We start from the raw sequence: 23,266 nt of genomic DNA on the forward strand, positions 1-23,266 counted from the left end.
CCTGCTTTTATTCTCAATTATTATGCCACATTATAACCCCATCTCTAATTATTATTCATTCGCTATCCCCTTCTTTTTTATGTGCGACTCCATGGAATCTTATACCCGTGAGAAACATTGACATCTATAAATCACAACTAACTTGGAAAAAGCCAACAAATATAAGAATGATAGCTAAATGGAAAGAGGATTGAAAGAGACTAACAAAGATAATGAAACAACGTTAAAAACAACCAATTTTCAAACCACAACAGAGGAAAGCGACAAGATATGAAAAACGGAAAAGAATGTTAAAAAACGACGTATGAACGGAAAAGAGTAGTCAATAATAACTTGCATAAAAAACGAAAAAAAAAAAAAAAGGAAGATAACACCCAAGAAAATAATATGTTGTTAAGGGAAAAAACATATATATGGAAATTGGATTTTCATCGGTGGTTATATATATTTTTATATGTATATATTGTTAGGGTATATGTCCATAAATTAAATAAGATGTAAATATTTTTGCTGATTATTAATGAAATGAGAAATTTTTTTAATATTATTTTGAATGCGTATGAAGTTTTATAAATATAAAAAATTCTCAAATTATTTTACATGTAACTTTAAACATTATACATAAGTGTTATATGTAGAAGATAATATTTAAAGTAAAATAATCTAAACTTATCTGTAATTATAAATTAAAATTAAAATATTTAATTTAAAATTAATAGTACGGTTCATTATTGAGATTATTAAAATAAAAACACTATATGTAATATGATTACATAGAACCAAAATATAATTAATTATAAATTTTTAATAAATTTTATTATTAAATAAAGTATTTAATATTAATCAATAATGATCGTATATGAATTAATCTTACACTCTTAAAGTCCCCACGTTTCTCATTATGAGAAAAGATTTTTTTATTTGTTTTTTATTTGGCCAATAAGATTTGGCCATAATTTAATAATAAAAAAAAGAAAAAAGAAAAGCCACGCATTTCCTTTTATATATACATATATATATATATATATATGTAATAAACATTAAAAGGAATGGAACGTGCGGCAGTACACGTTCCCTAAAACAAAAAATAAATAAATAAAAAGAAGGAGAAAGTGGGCAAGTTTGCCACTTCTTCAGAAGTGGTTGAGGCGTAAAAACAGGAACGAAAGAAGCAGGAAGCTTCTCGAGAAGGGTAAAAAAAATCACCGCATCAAATGACGAAAATGCCCAGCAAAAAAACATAAGAACAAAATAAAATTGATGACAAAATAATAAAAACAAATTATAGGGGACACGAACGGCATTTTCCAAAATGGTAAACACAAATAAGATTGGACACTGTTTTAAGAATAGTAACTTAGGTGCCTTCTTTAGTAGCATGTATATAATGTACTTCCTTACAATTGAACCAAAAAAAAATACGGAGAAAAAAAGTAAAATTAAATAAAATTTTCGAGTGTTATCACATATTTTTTTAAAAATATATGTGATTATTATAGGTGGTTTTTCTATTTATCTATTTTATGTGTTGAGAAATTTATTAGAACTCTCACATATTTAAGTTCACGTTAATCTGGAGATAGATTGAGAAAGAACCATAGTGTTATCACATATTTTTTAGTATTAGAACTCTCTAAATAAATTTTTTTTGAGTATTATCACATTTTTTAAAGAAAAATAAGTGATAATTATATGTGGTTTTCTTATTCATTCATTTATGAGAAATTTATTAGAATGTTTACACATTTAAGTTTACGTTAATTCATAGATATATTAATAAAGAATCTTGTGTTCTTAAAATTTAAAAACTCAAGACAGTGTTAGAGGAGTTCAAGATTTACAAATGACGATAAATTTCTTCTTTTTCTCTTTAATTTTTTATAATTAAATTAACATAAAATAATTATCACATTAAATTTTAATTTATATAATTTGATTAATATTACGCTTCGCATAATATTTTTTTTAAATCCGGGAGAAATCAACATATATATATATATTTTTTTTTTTGAGGAGGGGAAAAGCATAATTAGCATTGAATAATAAACTATGTAGGTGTGGCACATATACAGTAAATAAATAAAATATCTTCTTCTCAACAAAAATAATAATAATAAATAAATAAATAAAAATATCTTCTTTCCATAACTATTAAATGCTTCCTTAAACTTGATTATTGTCCGTCTCACTCTCACGTGTACTTTTAACTGGTCATCTCTCCAGCAACAAGAAGCAAAATTGTACATCTATCTATCAAAGAAGAAGAAAATGGTGGGCGAAATGAACACATTCATAAAGGTATGGCTTTCAATCTTCACATCTCTATCTTATTGCTATGCCATTGGGAAGATAGTCCCGAAAGGTGTAAGAAGACTCTTTTTTGTTCTCCCTATTCTATGTCTCTTTCTATCTCTTCCTCTCAAACTCTCTTCCATAAATTTCTCCGGTGGCACTGCATTTTGCATAACATGGCTTGCAAACTTCAAGCTTCTACTCTTTGCATTTGGCAAAGGCCCTTTAGCACTGGACCCACCAATCTCCCTTGGCCGTTTTATTGTCGTTTCTTGTCTTCCCATTGAGATCCGAGAAAACCCACCGAAAAAACATCTTAAACACCAAAAAGAAACAAAACCCATCTCTTTGTTATTAAAAGCCTTGCTTTTGGGAATTCTAGTTAGGGCCTATGATTACAAGGAACATATGCCCCAAAAAGTTATGTCGGTCTTTTTGTGCCTTCTCATATATCTTTTGCTTGAGATCATACTAGCCATTGTGGCAGCCTTGGCACGAGCCATGTTGGGCCTTGAGCTCGAGCCACACTTCAACGAGCCATACCTCTCAACCTCACTCCAAGATTTTTGGGGAAGAAGGTGGAATCTTATGGTCACCCGTATCCTGCGCCCTACCGTATATAATCCCACTCTCATATTATGGGCCCGACTCGTGGGCCATAGGTGGGCCCAAATACTGGCTGTCATGGCAACATTCGTAGTCTCTGGGCTTGTTCACGAGCTCATTTACTACTACCTGGGCCGCGTGCGTCCCACGTGGGAGGTCACGTGGTTCTTTGTCCTGCATGGATCGTGTTTAACGGTTGAGATCGCTTTGAAGAAGGCGTATGCCACCACGTGGCGGCTTCCAAGGGTGGTTTCAGGGGCGTTGACTATTGGTTTTATGTTGTTGACCAGCTTTTGGTTGTTCTTTCCTCAGCTCCTCCGGTGTGAGGCTGATGTTAGGCTCCTTCAAGAGTATGCCGCTTTAGGTGGGTTTTTGAAGAGCTTCATCACCCAAAGATAAATAACATTTTTCAGCTAATCGGACGGTTGGTATAGCAAATTTATTTGAGGGTGTAGTTTGAGAAATCTTAATCTTAATTATTCTTCTTTTTTAATATTCTAGTTGTTTTATGTTCCCATCATAGGTCAAAAGTGTTGGTTGCATTTGCTCTTTATTGAGAAAAAGCCTCAAAAGAGTTGTTTATAAAAAGAGTTGTAATTACTCATTTTCAACGTGTTCAAGTGGATAGCCTGTTTCCCCTTAGAGAGAGAGAGAGAGAGAATGGATAGAACGACAAATCTAGACCTTATGATCAGGGTCAACCATGATCTGCAACACCAACAAACCCAAGCCATACTCGAACTTCGAAACAGATCCCGGCTTGGTCACTAATTCTGTCGCAATCCATGAACTCGAAACTAACTCCTCCTGCTCACAAAATTTACAAATTTCTTTCACGTTACATAGATAATATGGATGAGAAACAACAATACACAATTACAAGCATTTTAACCGAAAAAGTTGGAATGCGACAACATTCTAAAAACAATAAAGAGTGAGAAACTACAAAAATAAAAAAAATAAAGCGACAGAAAAAAAAAAAGAAAGGGTTTTCAAACAGACGTAAACGACAACATAATCGGATGCAGAACATGATAACTAATACACAAAGCGACAATTGAACAAGAAACGAAAAATGCGCAACTAACAAGGAAAAGCTCAGAAATATAAGATAATTAACTGAAAACAAAAAGATTGAAAGAGCTCAACTTTTTGCTACCATATGTGCATGCATGATCATCATTTTTTTTAAAAATATTATTAACATGATAAATTTTTGAATAAAAAAATAACAACTCTCATTACATCCATTAATATTAAAAAAGTTAAAATAAAGTGGGATTCCAGTATTCTTGATATCCTAAACATAGAATAATAACTCTTCTTTCTTACGCCATTAAAGGCTTGCTCACACTTGACTTGTACTTGTCCATATATCTCACTTCCACTTTCAACTCGGTCAACTTTGGTTAGATTCACAATATATACATCAGCAACAACAAGCAAATCATATGTCAGAAATGAAAACAATGGAGAGTGAAATAAACACATTTATAAAGGTATGGATTTCAATCTTCGCATCTCTATGTTATTGCTATGCAATTGGGAAGATAGTCCCAAAAGGTGTAAAAAGACTCTTCTTTGTTTTCCCAATTGTATGTCTCTTACTATTTCGTCCTCTCAAACTCTCTTCCATATTTTTTACCGGTTGCACTGCCTTTTTCATTTCATGGCTTGGGAACTTCAAGCTTTTACTCTTTGCTTTTGGCAAAGGCCCTCTAGCCTTAGACCCTTCAATCTCCCTTGGCCGTTTTATTGTCGTTTCTTGTCTTCCAATAATGATCCGAGAAAACCCACAAAAAAAAAGAACATCCTAAACACCAAAACAAACAAAAGCCATCTCACAAAAAGTGGTCTCCTTCGTTAATGAAAGCCTTGCTTTTGACAATTCTCATTAGGGTCTTTGATTATAAGGAACATATGCACCAAAAAGTTGTGTTGGTCCTTTATTGCCTTTTTGTATATCTTTTGCTTGAGACCATGCTAGCCATTGTGGCAGCCTCGGCTCCCGCCCCGGTGGGCCTTTGGCTCGAGCACCTTCGGCGAGCCGTACCTCTCAACCTCACTCCAAGACTTTTGGGGCAGAAGGTGGAACCTCATGGTCACCCGTATCCTGCACCTCACCGTATACGAACCCTCCCTCGTATTATGGGCCGGACTCGTGGGCCGAAAATGGGCCCGAATCCCCGCTGTCATGGGCACATTCTTAGTCTCTGGGCTTGTTCATGAGCTCATTTTTTACTACTTCGGCCGAGTGCGTCCCACGTGGGAGGTCACGTGGTTCTTTGTCCTGCATGGATTGTGTTTGATGGTTGAGATCGCTTTCAAGAAGGCTTTTTCAATCTCCTTTGGCCGTTTTATTGTCGTTTCTTGTCTTCCAATAATGATCCGAGAAAACCCACAAAAAAAAGAACATCCTAAACACCAAAACAAACAAAACCCATCTCACAAAAAGTGGTCTCTTTCGTTAATGAATGCCTTGCTTTTGACAATTCTCATTAGGGTCTTTGATTATAAGGAGCATATGCACCAAAAATTTGTGTTGGTCCTTTATTGCCTTTTTGTATATCTTTTGCTTGAGACCATGCTAGCCATTATGGCAGCCCTTTTCTTTTTTTTTTTTTTTTTTTTGGAGCCCTTGTTAGCCATTATGGCAGCCTTGGCTCGAGCCATGTTGGGCCTTGAGCTCGAGCAACATTTCAACGAGCCGTACCTCTCAACCTCACTCCAAGACTTTTGGGGCAGAAGGTGGAACCTCATGGTCACCCGTATCCTGCACCTCACCGTATACGAACCCTCCCTCGTATTATGGGCCGGACTCGTGGGCCGAAAATGGGCCCGAATCCCCGATGTCATGGGCACATTCTTAGTCTCTGGGCTTGTTCATGAGCTCATTTTTTACTACTTCGACCGAGTGCGTCCCACGTGGGAGGTCACGTGGTTCTTTGTCCTGCATGGATTGTGTTTGATGGTTGAGATCGCTTTCAAGAAGGCTTTTTCATCCACGTGGCGGTTTCCGACGGTGATTTCAGTGGCGTTGACTATTGGATTTGTGTTGTTGACTAGCTTTTGGTTGTTCTTTCCTCAACTTCTTAGGTGTGAGGCTGATGTTAGGTTGCTTCAAGAATATGATGCTTTAGTTGGGCTCTTGGGGAGTTTCATCACCCAAAGATTTACATTTTTCAGCTAATCACATTTTTCAGCTAATCAAATGGTTGATATAGCAATTTATTTTTTAGATTCATTATGAGAATTATACATCTTAATTATTCTTCTTTGATCAAAACAAGTTAGTGGCATTTGCACTTTATTTGTCAAAAGTCACTAGCCATATGAAACGAAGTTTGATGGAATACTTTATCATCATTCTTTATAACATAATATATTATCACCGTACAAAGTTGACAAATCAAAACGGAATCACTTATATTTTTTTCTCAATAAAATGTTGACAAACAAACAGGTGGACAGCATGCCAAAACCATGTGAAACCTACCATTTAAGATCCGAAATAAAATTTTAAGAATTTTATTTAACTCTCTTCTTCAGTAATATTATTATATTAATATGTTAGCACAATTGATCATGGTACTTTTAAACTCTTCTTCTTGTTTCTTTTCATAAGCATTAAACAAGATCTTGATTCATTTAAGCAGATCCATGTTCAAACATTTTAAAGAAACATTTTCTTAGGTCATCCATGATCAGTCGCGCACCAAAAGATTGGATACCACAAGCATAAAATAATGCCACAGCAAAGCCAAAATAAAAAATAAAATGAAGTGCCTCGATTAGAATAATAATAATCTTTTGATGTATTTTACAAGCAAAAAAATATTATATATAGTATTATACTTTATCTCCTAACTAGTCAACATATTGTTATTGATGTGCATATCGACACTTTTAGTATTATATGTGTTGTGTTTGTACCTAAAGATCATGTCAACCTTTCAAATTGTAATTACTTCTATTAGCCCATTTCTTTCAATGTGGCCAGCTCTTGCTTTGTTTGCCACATGCATTAATGACATATATTAATGTATGTCATTAGCAACAACAAAAAACCATTATTGTATGTTAATATATCCATGTCTTATTTCCCATGCCACGTAGCATAAGCTTGAGAGGGTAACAAAGTAAGTAGGTAGGGGTAAAGAGAAAATTATATAATTTAATGTGCATGGATCTAGATTTTTATCTATAATTTTTTATTAATATTCTTTTGTTAGTATAATTATTTGACTAAAAAAGTTATTAATTAAGAGTAAGTGATAGAAATTCTGACACATACACTTTTAAGAGTATTTGTTTCATTTCCCCGAAATAAATAAAATGTCAAAAATAGATGTAAATACACCTCAAGCTTAGAAGTCAAACATAAAAATGAAATAAAAAAGCAAGTACTATGAGATCATTTGTCATCTTTTACAAGTACTATGAGATCATTTGTCATCTTTCTGTTTTGTTTTTTTTGGATGAAAAAAGCATTCATTTGTCATCTTTTGTCGCACTTCAGAAGCAAAAATTGTCTTCTCTATTGATTTAGTATATCCACCAAAACTAGTTCAACACACTTCTTTGGAACCCCAAATTTAAGGGTCATTAATGGCGGCTAAAAGAAGATCATAAATTTTTCTTCTCAAAAACTTTTAAGAGCCTTAAGGCTCAAACAATTTTTCATCCAACAATCAACAGAAAAGTGGACAAAATATGGAGGGAGAGCTAGGCAACTTCATAAAGGTATGGATCACTGTCTTTATCTCTCTCTGCTATTGCTATATAGTCGGAAAATCAATCGCAAAAGGTCCTCTAAGACTACTTTTTCTTCTCCCAATTGTGTGTCTCTTTCTCTATCTTCCTCTCGAACTCTCTTCCATGCATCTTGGAGGCTTGACTGGTTTCTTCATAACTTGGCTTGGCAATTTCAAGCTCTTACTTTTTGCTTTTGGCAAAGGCCCTTTAGCTTCTGACCTTTCAAATCTCTCTCTTATACGTTTTGTGGCCGTCGCTAGCCTTCCGATCAAGATCTTCATTAATGACCAAAACAAAGAAACCCCATCTCCCAAAACTCCTGAAAAAGGTCAAACATCACTTCTAAACTATGCAATAAAGGGCGTCTTATTTGCATTGTTGCTAAGAGTCTATGACTATAGTGAATTCATCCATCCAAAAGTCATGTTGGGTCTATATGGCTTGCACATTTACTTCTCCCTCGAGTTGACCCTAGCAATAGTGGCAGCAATGGCTAAATCCCTCACCGGAGACGGAGAGCTTGAGCCGCAGTTCAACGAGCCATACCTCTGCTCTTCATTGCAAGACTTCTGGGGTAGAAGATGGAATCTCATGGTAACTAGCATCCTAAGACAAACCGTATACGAACCTACCCGTAACTTCTCCAAGCATATCATTGGCCGCAAATGGGCCCCGATTCCCGCGGTTATCGCGACCTTCTCGGTGTCTGCTCTCATGCATGAGATCATATTCTACTATTTGAGCCGCCTGCGGCCCACCTGGAAGATCACATGGTTCTTTCTCCTCCATGGATTCTGCTTGAATGTTGAGATAGTTTTGAAGAAGACTATTGGGAAGAAGTGGAGGCTTCCGAGGCTGATCTCGGGGGCATTGACTATTGTAGTCCTGATGATCACCTCAATTTGGCTGCTTATACCTCAGCTCCTTAGGTTTCAAGCTGATGTTAGAACGCTCGAAGAGATCGCAGCATTCGGCGCCTTCATAAGGAATGTCACTCGTTTTTAACTTTGTTTCTTTATTGAATCTTTAGAGCAAAACCTGTTTGTTATACATCAATCATTTGTCTGTTTTGATTGAGATCAATAAGATAATTTAGTACAAGGATTATCTTCCCTATTTTTTCTAAAATGGTAAGTGAAAAAAAATGGTGTAAATTACAATTACATAGCTCTCGTGAAAGATGAAACCAAGGTCCAGACAACAAAAGAATAGCATTTAATTAATCTAAGCTGGTGTTTCAACTCTATTTTCACAACAAGACATGTGCAGAATTTAAATTTACTCAAAAAAAAAATTGTTTTTTTTGTTGACATTTGTATCTCACTACGATTATCCCAGGTCCAAAACTATAAAAAGAAAGGATATAGTAGTGTTTCTTGGCTATGTCAGAATCAAAATATGTAAATTAGTCCTTTAGCTTCACAATTATGTTGTTTCAAACTGTATAAAAATACCAACATCTTTATTAAGAACTAATCTTCTAAAAAAATAACTATGTTATGAAATTAAGAAAATGCAAAACTAAAAAGAAAAATTTTAGAGAGATAAATTAGAGAGAGAGTTTCATTATTCTTGTGAGGGTATACAAAATGAAGAGAGGAAAATTTTTGGCACTATTCACGGTTACTATTTGCACAATACTTACTATATACGGTTACTATTTGCACAATAATTTATAAAGTAAAAGACAATTGACCATATAAATGATTCATTCACGACTGGTAAAAAATAATTTATGCGGTAAAAAATCTTTATTTACGTGAGAAAAAATATTTATACCAGTTGCAAAAGGAAAATTTATGTGCGAAAAATCTTTTTACTTGTCATAAATAAAACATTTACACGGTTTACCGATATTTACTTTAAATAGTTTTAAAATATGCTATTTCATTTATTTTCTATACATCTGCTATTTATTTCATTCTCCCGTAGTAATATTTAGATTGCATGGTGAAACTAAGGTCCCATCTAGTTTGTAGGTTCAAACCTATAATTTTAATTTTGCTACAGTGTTTTCTCTCACAAAAAATTTGAATTTAAAATGTTTTCGTTAATAGATTCTCTCATAAAATTTAAATACAAAATTAAAATCACCGATTTAAGCTGATGAACCAAATGGGCCCTAAAACTTTATTTGTGAGGGGTAAGTATATAATGTTGGTAGAATCAAAAAAAGAAAAAAAAAAAAAGAAAAAGGAAATCTTTCAACTCGCAGAATGATATTGATGAAATTATTTCATGATGCACGTCACTGCTCGTATGAAATTATTTTTCAAAGAAAACCCCCCTCGTTTTAGTAGCTTCAATATATATCTGATGATGTGATTGCACTACTACTCTTTGCTCCAGGATTTGTCATATATTAAAGGTGGTTTCACAAGAAAGTACGAGCTACATAATCTCCATTATCTATCCATGTCTCTGAACTTTGACGATCTAAAAGAGATTTTAACAGCTGTTTCCCTTCTACAAAGTGCCCCGAATTTACAAGAACTAAGCATTGAGTCGACTGTGAGTTTAACATCTCCAATCATGTCTTGTTTTGCTTTTGTATTGTACTTAAATATATATATATATATATATAATCGTCATATTAATATTTTACGGCTTAAATAATAATATTCATTAATAAGTACATATCAGAATAATTATTAAAACCACACCTATATAAAAAGAAAGTCCAGAGACAACAATATTCATTAATAATAAGTAAATATCAGAATAATCATTAAAACCACACCCATATAAAAAGAAAGTCCAAGAGATGTTTCGTGCGTGTCCCAAAACACGTAGAGATCATTGTCAAGTAAAACATATATAGTGTTGATACTTGAAAGAGGAGTCTCTAATTTATATGATTAATTATTCCTTTGAGGAGTACTTTTTTCTTTTTTTTTTTAAATGTCTTTTGAGGATTTTATGTTTATGAATTGATTTAATTATATGGTGATTTCAAGTAATAGTTTTATAAGTTTGTCTTTGAGATATGAATTTAATATTTTCCCCTAGGGAAGGTCATCGTGATAAGAAACAATACAAAATACCAATGCATAATATCCAACTTAAGTGTAGATTTATCAATAAAAAGAAACAATTAAATATAGATTAGGATAAAAAAACACTTAATTCCGTCATTAAGTTAATGATTTAGTAATCATAACATAATAGGTTATTTACATGGTTCAAAATTCTTTTACTAACATGGTCGTGGAATGATCATTAATTTCTTGATGCAATTATCATCTCGAGAATCCATACATTCCTTGTCGGTATATGGAAAGTTATCTCTTGAGCGCAGGTTTAGGTTATAAATTTTAGTTATTTGGTCTTTGAAATCGAAGCCTTTAATCAGGCACGCACAAATCCATTGCCTTCCAGAGCAGGTTTGCTTTTGCTCCGTCTTAAAGTTCACCATTGTGTTGTTTCAAACTGTATAAGAATACCAACATCTTTATATAAGAAACTAACCTTGTAGAAAAATAACCAAGAGTTATCATTCATTTACCCCAACAAGTATTTCCTAGTGAATTCCAGAATTGTTTTTGTCCACAACTTAGAGAATTTAAATCTTGAAACAGGACTTTATAGTGAAGAAGAGTGGTTCTGACCATGAACTGAACTCAGAAACTAATCATCTTTCTCCGAACCCGGGTTGAGATTCGAGAGACTACCCACCTCTCTCTCCACTTGGTTTCCCAAGATAATTCCCAAAAAAACAACCCATAACCGTCGTTAGCTACTAACCTCTTATTTATACAACTAATTCCTTCTAATAAACTCCAACAAGTACTCACATCAGTTAACCAACTATAAGCAGTAACTGCTGTCAGTTGAATGCTTTCTTATTTAAAAACAAAAGAAAACTACCATCAGTTACAACCTAACTAACCAATTCTCAAGTCCTATCACAAATCTCATCAACTATCAACCTTATGTCGGTGATGAGATACTAACCATCCATTGTCTGAATGTAAGGGCCATTGATCTTGATAAAAGGGATGTGCTTTATCCATTGTCTGCACCTGTGTCCTTCTCCAAGTGTATCTCCAATAGAGGACAGCCCCAGATTGACAAGAACTGAAGGGCAGTCAGGCGCTTCATTGATTCCGGCAGCAACAATAAGTGCTCAAAATACCAAAGCTCAATTTCTCTAAGCGCAACAAGGTTCCCCAGCCACTCAGGCAGAGAGGGCAAGTTGGTAAAACTCCAAATATGCAATGTGTGGAGGCTTGTGAGATGCTGCATAGCATTTGGAAAGGCTTTTATATTTCTGCAGTTTGAGAGTAAGAAATAATGAATAGATTTCAAAACTTCTAATCCTTCCGGCACCACAATTAGGCCATCACACCTGTCTATGGCGAGTTGAGAGATTTGAGGCCTTCAAACTCTGACAAAGATTTGATTTCAGGGCAATCACTGATACTCGATGATTGAAGGAAACAAAGACTCTTGAGTTCACCAGAAAAAGATATGAGCTTTCAGCAGCACCTGATTTCTAAGAACAGACGTGTTTTGCTTCTTAGCAGCCCCTGTGGCAAATTAATAAGCTCCTCAAATTCACTAATAATGAAACTCAACAGAGAAGTTATCTTCGTTGCGCTGGTCAATATTTCGTCTCTGCAAAACTCGAGCTCTAAACATTCAATAGATGGAAGATCTGGCAAGGTGATCAACCTTGGGGCATTATCGATTTTTAGTTCCTTCAAGTAGGGAAATCGGACTCTTCTTTCGTTGCATGATCACCCCAATAAATTAGGCATGTGTTTGAGTGACAATTTCTTTAGGGTAATGAAATCAGCAACTCCACTACTTTGCCTAGAATCATTGCAAAAGTACATTGTGGCTTCCATTTCGGCAATCGCAAGAACTCGTAGAGAATCTAGCTTCTCTAGTGAAGGAAGTTGCACACATATTTGACATCGGATCAAGGAGAGTTCGACAAGATTTGCAAGATAAGAATTCATTAACCAACTGGGTAAGTTAGAGCCCATGTAGTTTTTAATGGCTAACTTCTTTAGCTCGGAGTTGGGCTGAAGGCCTTGAGCGATACGATCTTCATTTTCTCTTGCAGTCACATCATCTGAATCATTCCAGGCTAGTTTCAATGACTGAATGTGCCTTTTTTTCCTTTAAGCTTGCATGCTTTGCGCGCCCTACATCATCCCTCACATTCTCAAGACATTTAGTGGTTAGTTCTCCATGGAGGTCTAGGCTCTGCAAGTCTGCAATACTACATCCAGTTTCCTTACCAAATATGAACACAGGCAACGTTTTAAGGGAGCTGAGTTCTCCAATTCCATTTGGAAGTTCGGATAATAATTCACATCCACAAATATTCAGGTGCCTCAGGTTGATCAGCTTTCTCAAATCTTCAGGTAGTTTCTGCAGTCGGTTGCAGTACAGGAGTACCAGGGTTTGTAGATTAAAGAGTTTGATAACTCTTTCATAGGAGTATTCGACAAGTTAAGGTACCTTAAATGTTTCAAAAGACAAATTGATTTAGGCACCTTCTTAATGCCAGAGCTGCTTAAGTCTAATGAGGGCAAAGATTTCATATGCAAGATCATCTTATTTGATACTTGTGCAAGCTTTTGCCGCACAGATGGTAAAAGAAAGGAGCGCAGCTTTGATGCGCACCTGATACTCAAATGTTTAGATTTATTACAAATTACTGACAAATGGCGGGTTTCGGAGGCGATAATCTCTTGCTTAGAAACCTCCAGCATCAAGCAACTGTTGGCTGCAACAGAGTTTGCCAGATCATGAAGGAGATGGTGCATTTCAACTTCTACTATGCCACCATTTCCATCTTTGGTTGCATTTTGGAAAAAAGACCTCCACAACAACTCATTAAAACATTCATCCGCAACCTCTTATAGTTGTTTTCCTCGAGACGGTCGAACAAATCCTTCTGCTATCCACAAATGGATCAAATTCTCCTTTTTTATCTTGTAGTCCTTAGGATAAAGGGAGCAGTATGCAAAACATTGCTTTAGATGAGATGGAAGACTGTCATAGCTTAGCCTTAATACCTGTAAAATTACATTTTCTTCTTCAGTAAAGCTCCACATTTCACTATCTCTAACAGTTATCCAGTACTCGATTTGTCTTTTCATCGGCAGTGAGCTTCCGAGAGCCTTTGCTGCCAAAGGTACACCCTTGCACTTGCAATTTCTTTTCCAACAGCCACCAAATTTGAAGCGCGCTCGTCGAGTCTTCCATTTCTGAATGCTCGTTGCTGAAACAATAACCAACAATTGTCATCTGACAGGCCTTCCAAATGGTAAGGAGTGATGGTGCCCATTATTAGAGCAACCTTTTCGCTACGAGTTGTCACTAAAATGCCACTTCCTTCAGAACCGTGCTGCACTGAATTCTTCAGCCTGTCCCATTTCTCATGATCCTCATTCCGCACATCATCCAAAACGAGCAAAAACCTTTTACCCATAATCAATTCTTGAACACGGCGATGGATTGCTTCCATTTCATCAAGATCACATCTAATCCCAGTTGCAGACTCAACAATTGCTCTCATAAGCTTCTTAACATCAAACATTTCGGATACGCAGACCCAAATCCGTCTCTCAAAATGCTCCTCAACCCTTTTGTCATTGTAGACCAATTTGCTCACTGTTGTCTTCCCTAGCCCGCCCATGCCAACTATGGGAATGACTGCGACATCTCTTGGATCAATTGGATTCATTAGAAATCTTATGATCTTCTCTGTCTTCATCTCTTCCAAAGACTTCAGATCCACACAAGTAAGAATCTGATTGCATTCTAGACCAAGATGATTGCTTACCACTAAAATCAGCACTAAAACTCTCTCAAATGAATCTTGAACCTCTCATCTGAAGTTGCATTCAATCTGTCAACTACATTCTTCAATTTTTTTATCATTCTATGACGAGAGAAAAATGGGTTCGATTGAGAACTGAAGTGGCATACCAAGCTTTTCATGGATCCTCGGATATTCATGAGATCACCATGGAACTCCATTTTTTGTTGTAGAGCTTCTGTCATATACTCATCCAACAAGTCATCTCATCATAAGCAACATCTTTGAGCTTTATTAGCCAATCCTTCACCGCCATGTCCAGTACTTGTCGATCCTCCGCATCTTCTAGCACTGATTGGATTGATGAAAGTAAACTCTGAAGCTTTCTGATCTCACTGCTCTATGAAATAACCATCCGTACTCTTCAAAGACTTGGGAAGACAACCGAAAGCACCGCCTCTCCCATTGCTGCAGATCCTCCAGAAAAAACATAAGAAATGCGAAACACAAAAGTAGCAGATGATCAGTATATGGTAAAGATCCAAGGAAAAGCTGTTCAAAGGTTTTTCTGGTCGTCGTAGCGTCAACTGCCAACCATATCACTAACTGTTCTCTTAAACTTCTTATCCTAATTGGTTATGGCAGTGTAGATTGTCAACCATATTGATAAGAATTTCCTAAAATAGAGCGATCACAACCACATATTCTAAAGTGATCCTTTCTCAGATTAAACAGAAAAGAAAATGTCAAACGTATGGGATCATCCTAGAAGTTTCCCAGAATATCTATGAGCCTTTTCATAAACAAAGTCATGGAATACATTATAATGTTCTATACTTTTGATTCTGAATAAATTATGTTTTCTTGCTTCTTAATTTTATTGAAATGCTCTCATCCTCATCCGACTTATTGATCCCCTACTAGCAAAATAGTTTCACCATGAATTTAAACAGTTGGATTAGATAGTGGTGGCCCTGCCAACATGCTTTCTTAAAGAAAAATTTCTTCCAAAGTGCTTCCAAGACAAATGATGACAATGTGAGCTATCATGAATTTATTGTTAGTCAATATAAGTTACAAACGCACTAAATACAAGACATTCAGGCTGTTCTATTAGACTCATTGTAGAAGAAGATTTCATTATAGATGAGACTGCAGATTTGTCTGATACTATTTCTTAGCACGGATCTTACTATCCCTTTTTTCTTTCTTTCTTTTTTTTTTTTTTTTTTTTTGGCTCCATCTGGATGCAATATGTCAATTTTTCCTATTAGCTCTCTCTTGGAACAATTTCTAGTTGATCAAGACAACAGCTAGCAGCCACAAGTTGTCCAGAAAGGGCTTTAAAAAGTAGCTTAAAGGAAATATATGGAAATAACCATTAAAATTGTGGATTTGTATGTGAAAAAAATGGTATAAATTACAATTGAATAGCTTGTCCTGTCCATCTGGTGTGCTCCTGAACCAATACTGTAGTTTATTACAACAAGCATCAAATGAATATACAACAATTATGAGATACTGTCATGTTGGTACTACAAGATTTGACCTTCCTGGTCTAATGGAAATTCTAATCTACTATTAAGCAAGAGATTATACCAGTCACCTTGGGATCTCTAAATCAGAAAGGACTGAGATGCCAGTCAACTTCTAAATGACTGCAATCAAATGAATCTTCAACTCTCCTTAAAGCTGATTGTCTGTGTTGTAACAATAGAAGTGAGCAGTCTCTTACCTGATTTTCTGTGCTTTCATTCTTCTTCTTGCGAGGTGACTTTCTAGAAAAGATTTTCCATTTTGCTTCAAACTCTGAAGCTGCAATACACGAGAGATACCGTGTAAAGAAGTAAGAACAAATGAAAGAATGATATCAACACGGAAACTAAAATGTATAGCATGAGTGGCAGTTTTGCCACTATTATTACTTGCCCAAGACAGTGACTACTGGCTCCTAGAATGAGCATCCTCAAAGCAATTCGAAAGGAAGATGAAAATGACTGATCAATGAAATTAGTAATTTCCTCAGAATTTGAATTCATGAATCCAAGGTTAAGCGAAACAAAAGTATAGTGTCTAATTAATCTAGTTTTGTTATTTGACACTGTTTTCACAGCAATACATGTGCAGAAGAAAACGTGTACTTCAAATTTACTCCGACAATTTTGTCGACACTGGCGTCCCACTATAATTATCCCAGATCAAAAATTACAGAAAGAAAGGATATAGTAGTCTTTCTTGGCTATATCAGAATCAATTACCTTCACTTTGGTCCTTGAAACCTTCAATCAGGCACGCACAAATCCACGGCCTTCCAGAGCGGGTTGCTTTTGCTCCGCCTTTAAGTTCACCATTATGTTGTTTTAAACTGTATAAAATACCAACATCTTTTATCCACAAACTAATCTTCTAGAAAAATAACCAAGAGCTACCATTGTTTACCCCAACAAGTAATTCCTCCTTGTGAATACCAGACTTGTTTTCATCTATAACTGAGAAAATTTAAAGCTCAAAACAGGACTAATTTATACATTTGAAAACAATCGGTTAGTCCAATACTGAGGTCTAAGGTTCAAATCTCAAATCCTTAAGTTTATATGTACCAAAAAGAAAAATGAGAAAGGCGGAGAAATAGGAAGTCCATTGTGGTGCCAATATTTTTGGAAACAAAAGAGCAATGTTGATCAAAGTTCATAAGCCCTAAAAGAGAATGAAGTTAAAATACACCTAACTAAGGGCAATTATCCTCTGGTGTGTCCAATTAATTTCTGAGGAAAAGCTAACTTCTAATTACTCATCCAAAAATGAACCCCTTTTGAATAGAAGATTTAAAAAATCAAATTTTATAGTCTATGGTTAAAATTCCTGAGAAATTGGCTAAAATAACCAAATAAAAAAGTGAAATGACTTTCCAATTTCATTTTTATTTATTTTATTTCAGCAAATTCTTAATAATATAATTAATGTGTATTTATTTATTAATCGAGTATTATTAACAAAAATCAAGATTAGAATTTAATTGAAAAAAGGAAAACAGAGGAGGCCTTCTTCCAATTTCCCCTCACGACTTCTTCCAATTTCCCCTCACGAACTCGCTCAAACAAAAAAAGAAAACCTAAGAGGAACGAACAACCAAGAAGGCAAGAAAACGACCCACAATCCTCATCCCCCTCTCTCCCCCCCTTCGGAACCTCTGAGATCCCTCTTCCCCTACGACACCAGTGTCGGAGTTCAGGCTGCACGGCAACCCCCACTTTTCCTTCATGGCCGCCGAAGAAGAGAACACGACCATGCCGGAGGAAGGAGCTTTTCACACATACTCACCCTCGCATTTGTCGTCGCCTTCGTCGGCCCCTTCGTTGCAGCCATCGCCGACTTCCCCACAACCGCACAGCCGCCTCCACCTTTGACTTCGCCGCCATCACCTCAACCCCAAGAACAAGGCTTTTTTTTTTTTAAGTGAACCCTTATATTTTGTGGTGCAATATGCAAGACATTATAAATTTTGTTGCTACAATCTACAAAACATTTGCGAATATGCCAACATTCTTGTTTTGCATTTAGATGAAAGCTGTTAATATCTCAGTGACGAATGTACTACTATATAATAGATGAAAGATGCAGAAGATTAATACTGCATAGTTACAGTGTCAGTATATAATTGAGCCATATGCTAATTAGATCCGTAATTATCCAAGTCACCAGTAGAAAAATTTGGCATAGACTTGTTTCTTATTGATACATGTTGTAACACTTGATCTTATCCAGTCAGAAGTTCTTAGTCTATGCGTACAAGAATTATCCACATAGTGAACGGAAATCCATTCATGTCGTATTTCTTTGCTTTCTTTTTCTTCTTTTGGTTGGTAACACAGTAAATATCATAATTTATACTGGAAAACTTGAGAAATAATTTAATAAACAGGTGAATAATACAAAATCACGAACAGATGACACTCATGTCATCTTGTATTCTCTTATGTCAAGTTGAACGAAATCTTTGTTTTCTCTTCCTTAGCCAGCTTTCAGAAAATCTGCCACGTGCTTTGTGAGAGAAAATTCAAGTAGAGCAATAAAAGGTGATAACAATAAGCTAGACAAATGAGAGAGACAGTATATCTATGATTAGATAAATCTGACTAAAAGTGCCCTCTAAGAAATTCAGTCTTTTGAGACTTGAACAACTAAACCAGTTAGTGTCTGAACAGTTTTCAGGTGACCTGTACCAATCAGATCACGAAGATGAAAACTCATATCAAGTGTAGATAATCGAAGACGCTTCTTCTCCAACGATGTTGTTTGAGCGACCCCGAACGACAAATCAAATATCAGATGGCCGTTCAAGGTTGTTCCTTTCCCACTAGGCGCGCGACCCACATTAAGCTCTGATCGCGCGCTAAACACAATGGTCATTCTATCTGAATGACGGTCCCGCGACATTAAACAACGGAGTAACTAAAATTCATTGATTTGATTGATATGTATAATCTCCCACCAATTATTTGTTTCTATTAATACAGATACCGAGAACAATTCACACGTTAGAGCTGCCTGAACTACCTCCACGTATAGTGACCATGGAAGACTTTTCAGGTAAAATCACGATTCGGTCACAATTAAATGTCATAAACAATATTCGGAATTGACTAACAAACAAAAAACAAACTAAGTTTCGGAGGTTCCCTCAACTTGACCGCTTATTAGACTTGCCTACTGATAGACAATTTTCAGGAGCACTAATGCATCATTTACTGTTGAGGCGAGTCGAATGCCAGAAGGACCATGAGGTTTGGTTTTCAGCATAGGGCAAACAATTAAGGTTCTCTCTCAATGAGTTTGTCTTAATATCCAACTTGTACACAAGTGGTGGTCCATCTAGAGAAAAAATTGAATCTCATAAGAACAAAACAACACTAATGAATAAATATTGACATGGTGCAAAAGGTGTTACCTTAGATGATGTTTCTAAGAAACGTGAAGAGTTGAGCAAAAGAAAGGACAAAAATAAGGATAGAGTGCCATTGGCATTTATCTACATGTTAGTTGGCTTCTTGATGCCTGTAGACCTGAAGAAGTAGATTAATTCATCTTGATTTAAATATGTCACTGACCTTAAATTCTTCGATCAAATATCCTTGAGAAATCGAATGTTATAATTTGACACTCACAAGTCTGAAGCGGATAAACTTCGCAGAAAGGTGGGAGCATAGGTGTCAAGGGAAGGAGGCTAAACAATATAACCTTCTTGGATGCCCATGGATATTTCAAGTAAGGTTTTCACTCTAGGCTTATCTTTTTTTTTAGTTAAATATAATTTACTATTTTGTTGTTTTAGATATTTCGTTATATTTTTCATTCTAGGCATGGGCTTTCGAGGCTATGCCTGAGTTGGGAAAAAGCCGGGCCAAATTTGAAGATCAAGGTAAGCATATTCCACTATAATTATGTTGGCAGCCGAAGGAAATCGCTAAGGGATCCTCGTGGCGTTCATGTTTGCAGTTGATGAGGTCGACCGAGGTAATTGTAACTGACATCATTTTTTGTTTGATAGCTTTTACTCATTCTAATTTTTTTTCAGTTTACTGTACGACCTACTCTGGCTCCTTCGACGGAGGAAAGAGAACAAGACTACTATCAACGTCTCAGTACGCATGAGGATCTTGTGGATGGAGTCATTGATCGCCTCACTGAGTTTTTAGTAGTAGATGTCATCCTACATAGTGCCGTAGTTGAGGAAGAGAAGCGTTGACCAAGTCACATTGATTTCTCTCATTTTCTCCTTACAGCCTCGATATCACCTCTGTCAACCCGATCCATGGCACAACTTCTGCAGCCTTTACGTCCCATGTTGCCCCTCAGATGCATGGCCCAACCTTTGCAACATCAACCCTTATAGGCTCTCAGGACCCCTTACACCCTCCAGATCACCCTCAGCCTTTCCTTTTGGCTTGCATGCAATGATCGTATCCTCTCCTCATGGTTTGCATGTAATGATTTGATCATGTCCTCATGTTCACTCAAACGATGATCAAGAAGATGAAACATCTCTAAGGTCGGGTCATGCGTCTGGGTGGTGACATGGGATGGCTAGGGGTGATCTGGAGGGTGTACGGGGTCCTGAGAGCCTATAGGAGTTGATGTTGCAAAGGTTGGGCCATGCGTCTAGGGGGCAACATGGGACGTAAAGGCTGCAGAAGTTGTGCCATGGATCGGGTTGGCAGGGGTGATCTCAAGGGTGTAAGGGGAAAAGGAGAGGAATCAATGGGACTTGGTCTACGCTTCTCTTCCTCAACTACGGCACTATGTAAGATGACATCTCCTGCTAAAAACTCAATGAGGCAATCAATGACTCCATCCACAAGATCATCATGCGTACTGAGACGTTAATAGTAGTCTTGTTCTCTTTCCTCCGTTGAAGGAGCCAGAGTAGGTAGTACAGTAAACTAAAAAAAATGAAATGAGTAAAAGCTATTAGACCAAAAAGGATCAAACTAAATATAAAACTGTAAAATGTCAGTTATAATTACATCGGTCGACTTCATTAACTACAAATATGAACGCCACGAGGACTCCTTACTGGTTTCCTTTAGCTGCCAACGGAACCACCATGGAATATGCTTACCTTGATCTTCAAATTTGGCCAGACTTTTTCCCAACTCGGGCATAGCCTCGAAAGCCCATGCTTAAAATGAAAAATATAACGAAATATCTAAAACAACCAAATAGTAAATTATATTTAACTGAAAAAAAAAAAAAAAAAAAGATAAGCCTAGAGTAAAACCCTTACATGAAATATCCATGGGCATCTAAAAATGTTATATTGTTCAGCCTCCTCCTTCTTTTCTTGACACCATGCTCCCACCTTTTTACAAAGTTTATCCGCTTCAGGCTTGTGAGTGTCAAATTATAACATTCGATTCCCCAGGGATATTGATTGAAGAATTTGAGGTCAGTGACATATTAAAACCAAGATGAATTAATCTGCTTCTTCAGGTCTCGTGGCATCAAGAAGCCAGCTAACGTGTAGACAAATGCCAATGGCACTCTATTCTTATTTTTTTTCTTTCCTTTGCTCAACTCTTCATGTTTTTTAGAAACACCATCTAAGATAACACTTTTTACACCAGGCCAATACTTATTCATTAGTGTCACTTTGTTCTTATGAGATTCAATTTCTTCTCTAGATGTACCACCGCTTGTGTACAAGACAAATATTAAGACAAACTCATTGAGAGAGAACCTTAAAGGTTTGCCCTCTGCTGAAAACCAAACCTCATGGTCCTTCTGGCATTCCAGTCGCCTCAACAGTAAATGATGCATTAGTGCTCCTGAAAATTGCGCATCAGTAGGCAAGTCTAATAAGCAGCCAAATTGAGGGAGTCTCTGAAACTTAGCTTGTTCTTTCTTTGTTAGCCAATTCCGAATATTGTTTAGGACATTCAGTTGTGACCGAATCGTGATTTTACCCGAAAAGTCTTCAATGGTCACTATACGTGGAGGTAGTTTAGGCAGCTCTAACGTGTGAATTGTTCTCAGTATCTGTATTAATAAAAACAAACAATTGGTGGGAGATTATAAATATCAATCAAATCAATGAATTTTAGTTACCCCGTTATTTAATTCGCGCGACCGTCATTCAGATAGAACGACCATTGTGTTTAGCTTGCGATCAAAGCTTAATGTGGGTCGCGCGCCTAGTGGGAAAGGAACAACCTTGAACGACCATCTGGTATTAATTGGTCATTCAGGGTCGCTCAGACAGCATCGTTGGAGAATAAACGTCTTCGATTATCTTCACTTGATATAAGACTTGATCTTCGTGATCTGATTGGTACAGGTCACCTGAAAACTGTTTAGACACTAACTGGTTTAGTTGTTCAAATCTCAAAATACTGAATTTCTTGGAAGGCACTTCTAGTTAAATTTATCTAATCATAGATGTACTCTCTCTTATTTGTCTAGCTTATTGTTATCACCCTTTAATACTCTACTTGAATTTTCTCTCACAAATTCAGTGGCAGATTTTCTAAAAGCTAGTTAAGGAAGAGAAAACAGAGATTTCGTTCAACTTGACATAAGAGAATACAAGATGACGTGAGTGTCATTTGTTTATTATATTATTTCTCAAGTTTATCAATATAAATTATTATATTTATTGTGTTGTCAACCAAAATAAGAAAAAGAAAGCAAAGAAATAAGACATGAAAGAATTTACATTCACTATGTGGATAATTCTTGTACGCATAGACTAAGAACTTCTGACTGGATAAAATCAAGTGTTACAACATGTATCAATAAGAAACAAGTCCATGCCAAATTTTTCTACTGGTGACTTGGATAATTGGGGATCTAATTAGTATATGGCTCAATTATATACCGACACTGTAAATATGTAGTACTAATTTTCTGTAACTTTTATCTATAATATAGTAGTACATTTTTTACTGAAATATTAACAACTTTCATCTAAATCCAAAACAAGAATGCTGACATATTCTCAAATGCTTTGTAGATTGCAACAACAAAATTTCTAACATCTTGCATATTGCATAATAAAAATATAAGGGTTCACTTTAAAAAAAATAAAAAAAAAACCTTACTTGTTCTTGGGCTTGAAGTGATGGCGACGGTGGCGACGGCGAAGTCGAAGGTGGAGGTGGAGCCTGTGGGGAAGACGGCGATGGCTGCAACGAAGGGACCGACGAAGGCGACGACAGATGCAGGGTGAGTATGTGCGAAAAGCTCATTCCTTCTGCATGGTTGTGTTCTCTTCTTCGACGGCTATGAAGGAAAAGAGGGGTCGCCGCGCAACTTGAACTCCGGCACTGGCATCGTAGG

General features: G+C 36.2%; 4 protein-coding genes and 1 pseudogene across 6 annotated transcripts in view; 3 read left to right on the forward strand and 2 right to left on the reverse strand.

The window, feature by feature from the left end:
- The first annotated feature begins 2,241 nt into the window (after positions 1–2,241).
- LOC112091060 (acyl-CoA--sterol O-acyltransferase 1-like) lies at positions 2,242–3,299 on the forward strand. Its single transcript, XM_024163796.1, has one exon. The coding sequence runs from the start codon at positions 2,269–2,271 to the stop codon at positions 3,295–3,297; it is 1,029 nt and encodes a 342-aa protein (XP_024019564.1). The 5' UTR covers positions 2,242–2,268; the 3' UTR covers positions 3,298–3,299.
- Positions 3,300–4,367: 1,068 nt separating this feature from the next.
- LOC112091058 lies at positions 4,368–6,088 on the forward strand (annotated as a pseudogene).
- Positions 6,089–7,611: 1,523 nt separating this feature from the next.
- LOC112091059 (acyl-CoA--sterol O-acyltransferase 1-like) lies at positions 7,612–8,658 on the forward strand. The gene has a single exon (XM_024163794.1). The coding sequence runs from the start codon at positions 7,612–7,614 to the stop codon at positions 8,656–8,658; it is 1,047 nt and encodes a 348-aa protein (XP_024019562.1).
- Positions 8,659–13,339: 4,681 nt separating this feature from the next.
- On the reverse strand, positions 13,340–14,747 carry LOC21385037 (putative disease resistance protein RGA3). The gene is made up of 3 exons (XM_024163795.1): positions 14,690–14,747; positions 13,970–14,457; positions 13,340–13,913 (listed from the first exon to the last, which is right to left on the reverse strand). The coding sequence occupies exons 1-3, from the start codon at positions 14,745–14,747 to the stop codon at positions 13,527–13,529; spliced, it is 933 nt and encodes a 310-aa protein (XP_024019563.1). The 3' UTR covers positions 13,340–13,526.
- Positions 14,748–15,351: 604 nt separating this feature from the next.
- Positions 15,352–23,266, reverse strand: part of LOC21385039 (structure-specific endonuclease subunit slx1) — an 8,693-nt gene continuing 778 nt past the window's right edge. Inside the window, exons 2-4 of one of the 3 annotated variants that reach the window (XM_024163789.1) lie at positions 16,690–16,796; positions 16,031–16,246; positions 15,352–15,901 (exon numbers count right to left, since the gene is read on the reverse strand). In XM_024163789.1, coding sequence (XP_024019557.1) covers positions 16,053–16,246; positions 16,690–16,796 — 301 coding nt within the window. In that variant the 3' untranslated portion in view covers positions 15,352–15,901; positions 16,031–16,052. Of the gene's footprint in view, positions 16,247–16,689; positions 16,797–23,266 lie in introns of all 3 variants that reach the window. The other 2 variants (XM_024163790.1, XM_024163788.1) reach the window with 2 other exon arrangements.

This window comes from Morus notabilis, unplaced genomic scaffold, assembly GCF_000414095.1.
Source record: "Morus notabilis unplaced genomic scaffold, ASM41409v2 Scaffold2131, whole genome shotgun sequence".
In the NCBI taxonomy this organism is placed as follows: Eukaryota; Viridiplantae; Streptophyta; class Magnoliopsida; order Rosales; family Moraceae; genus Morus; species Morus notabilis.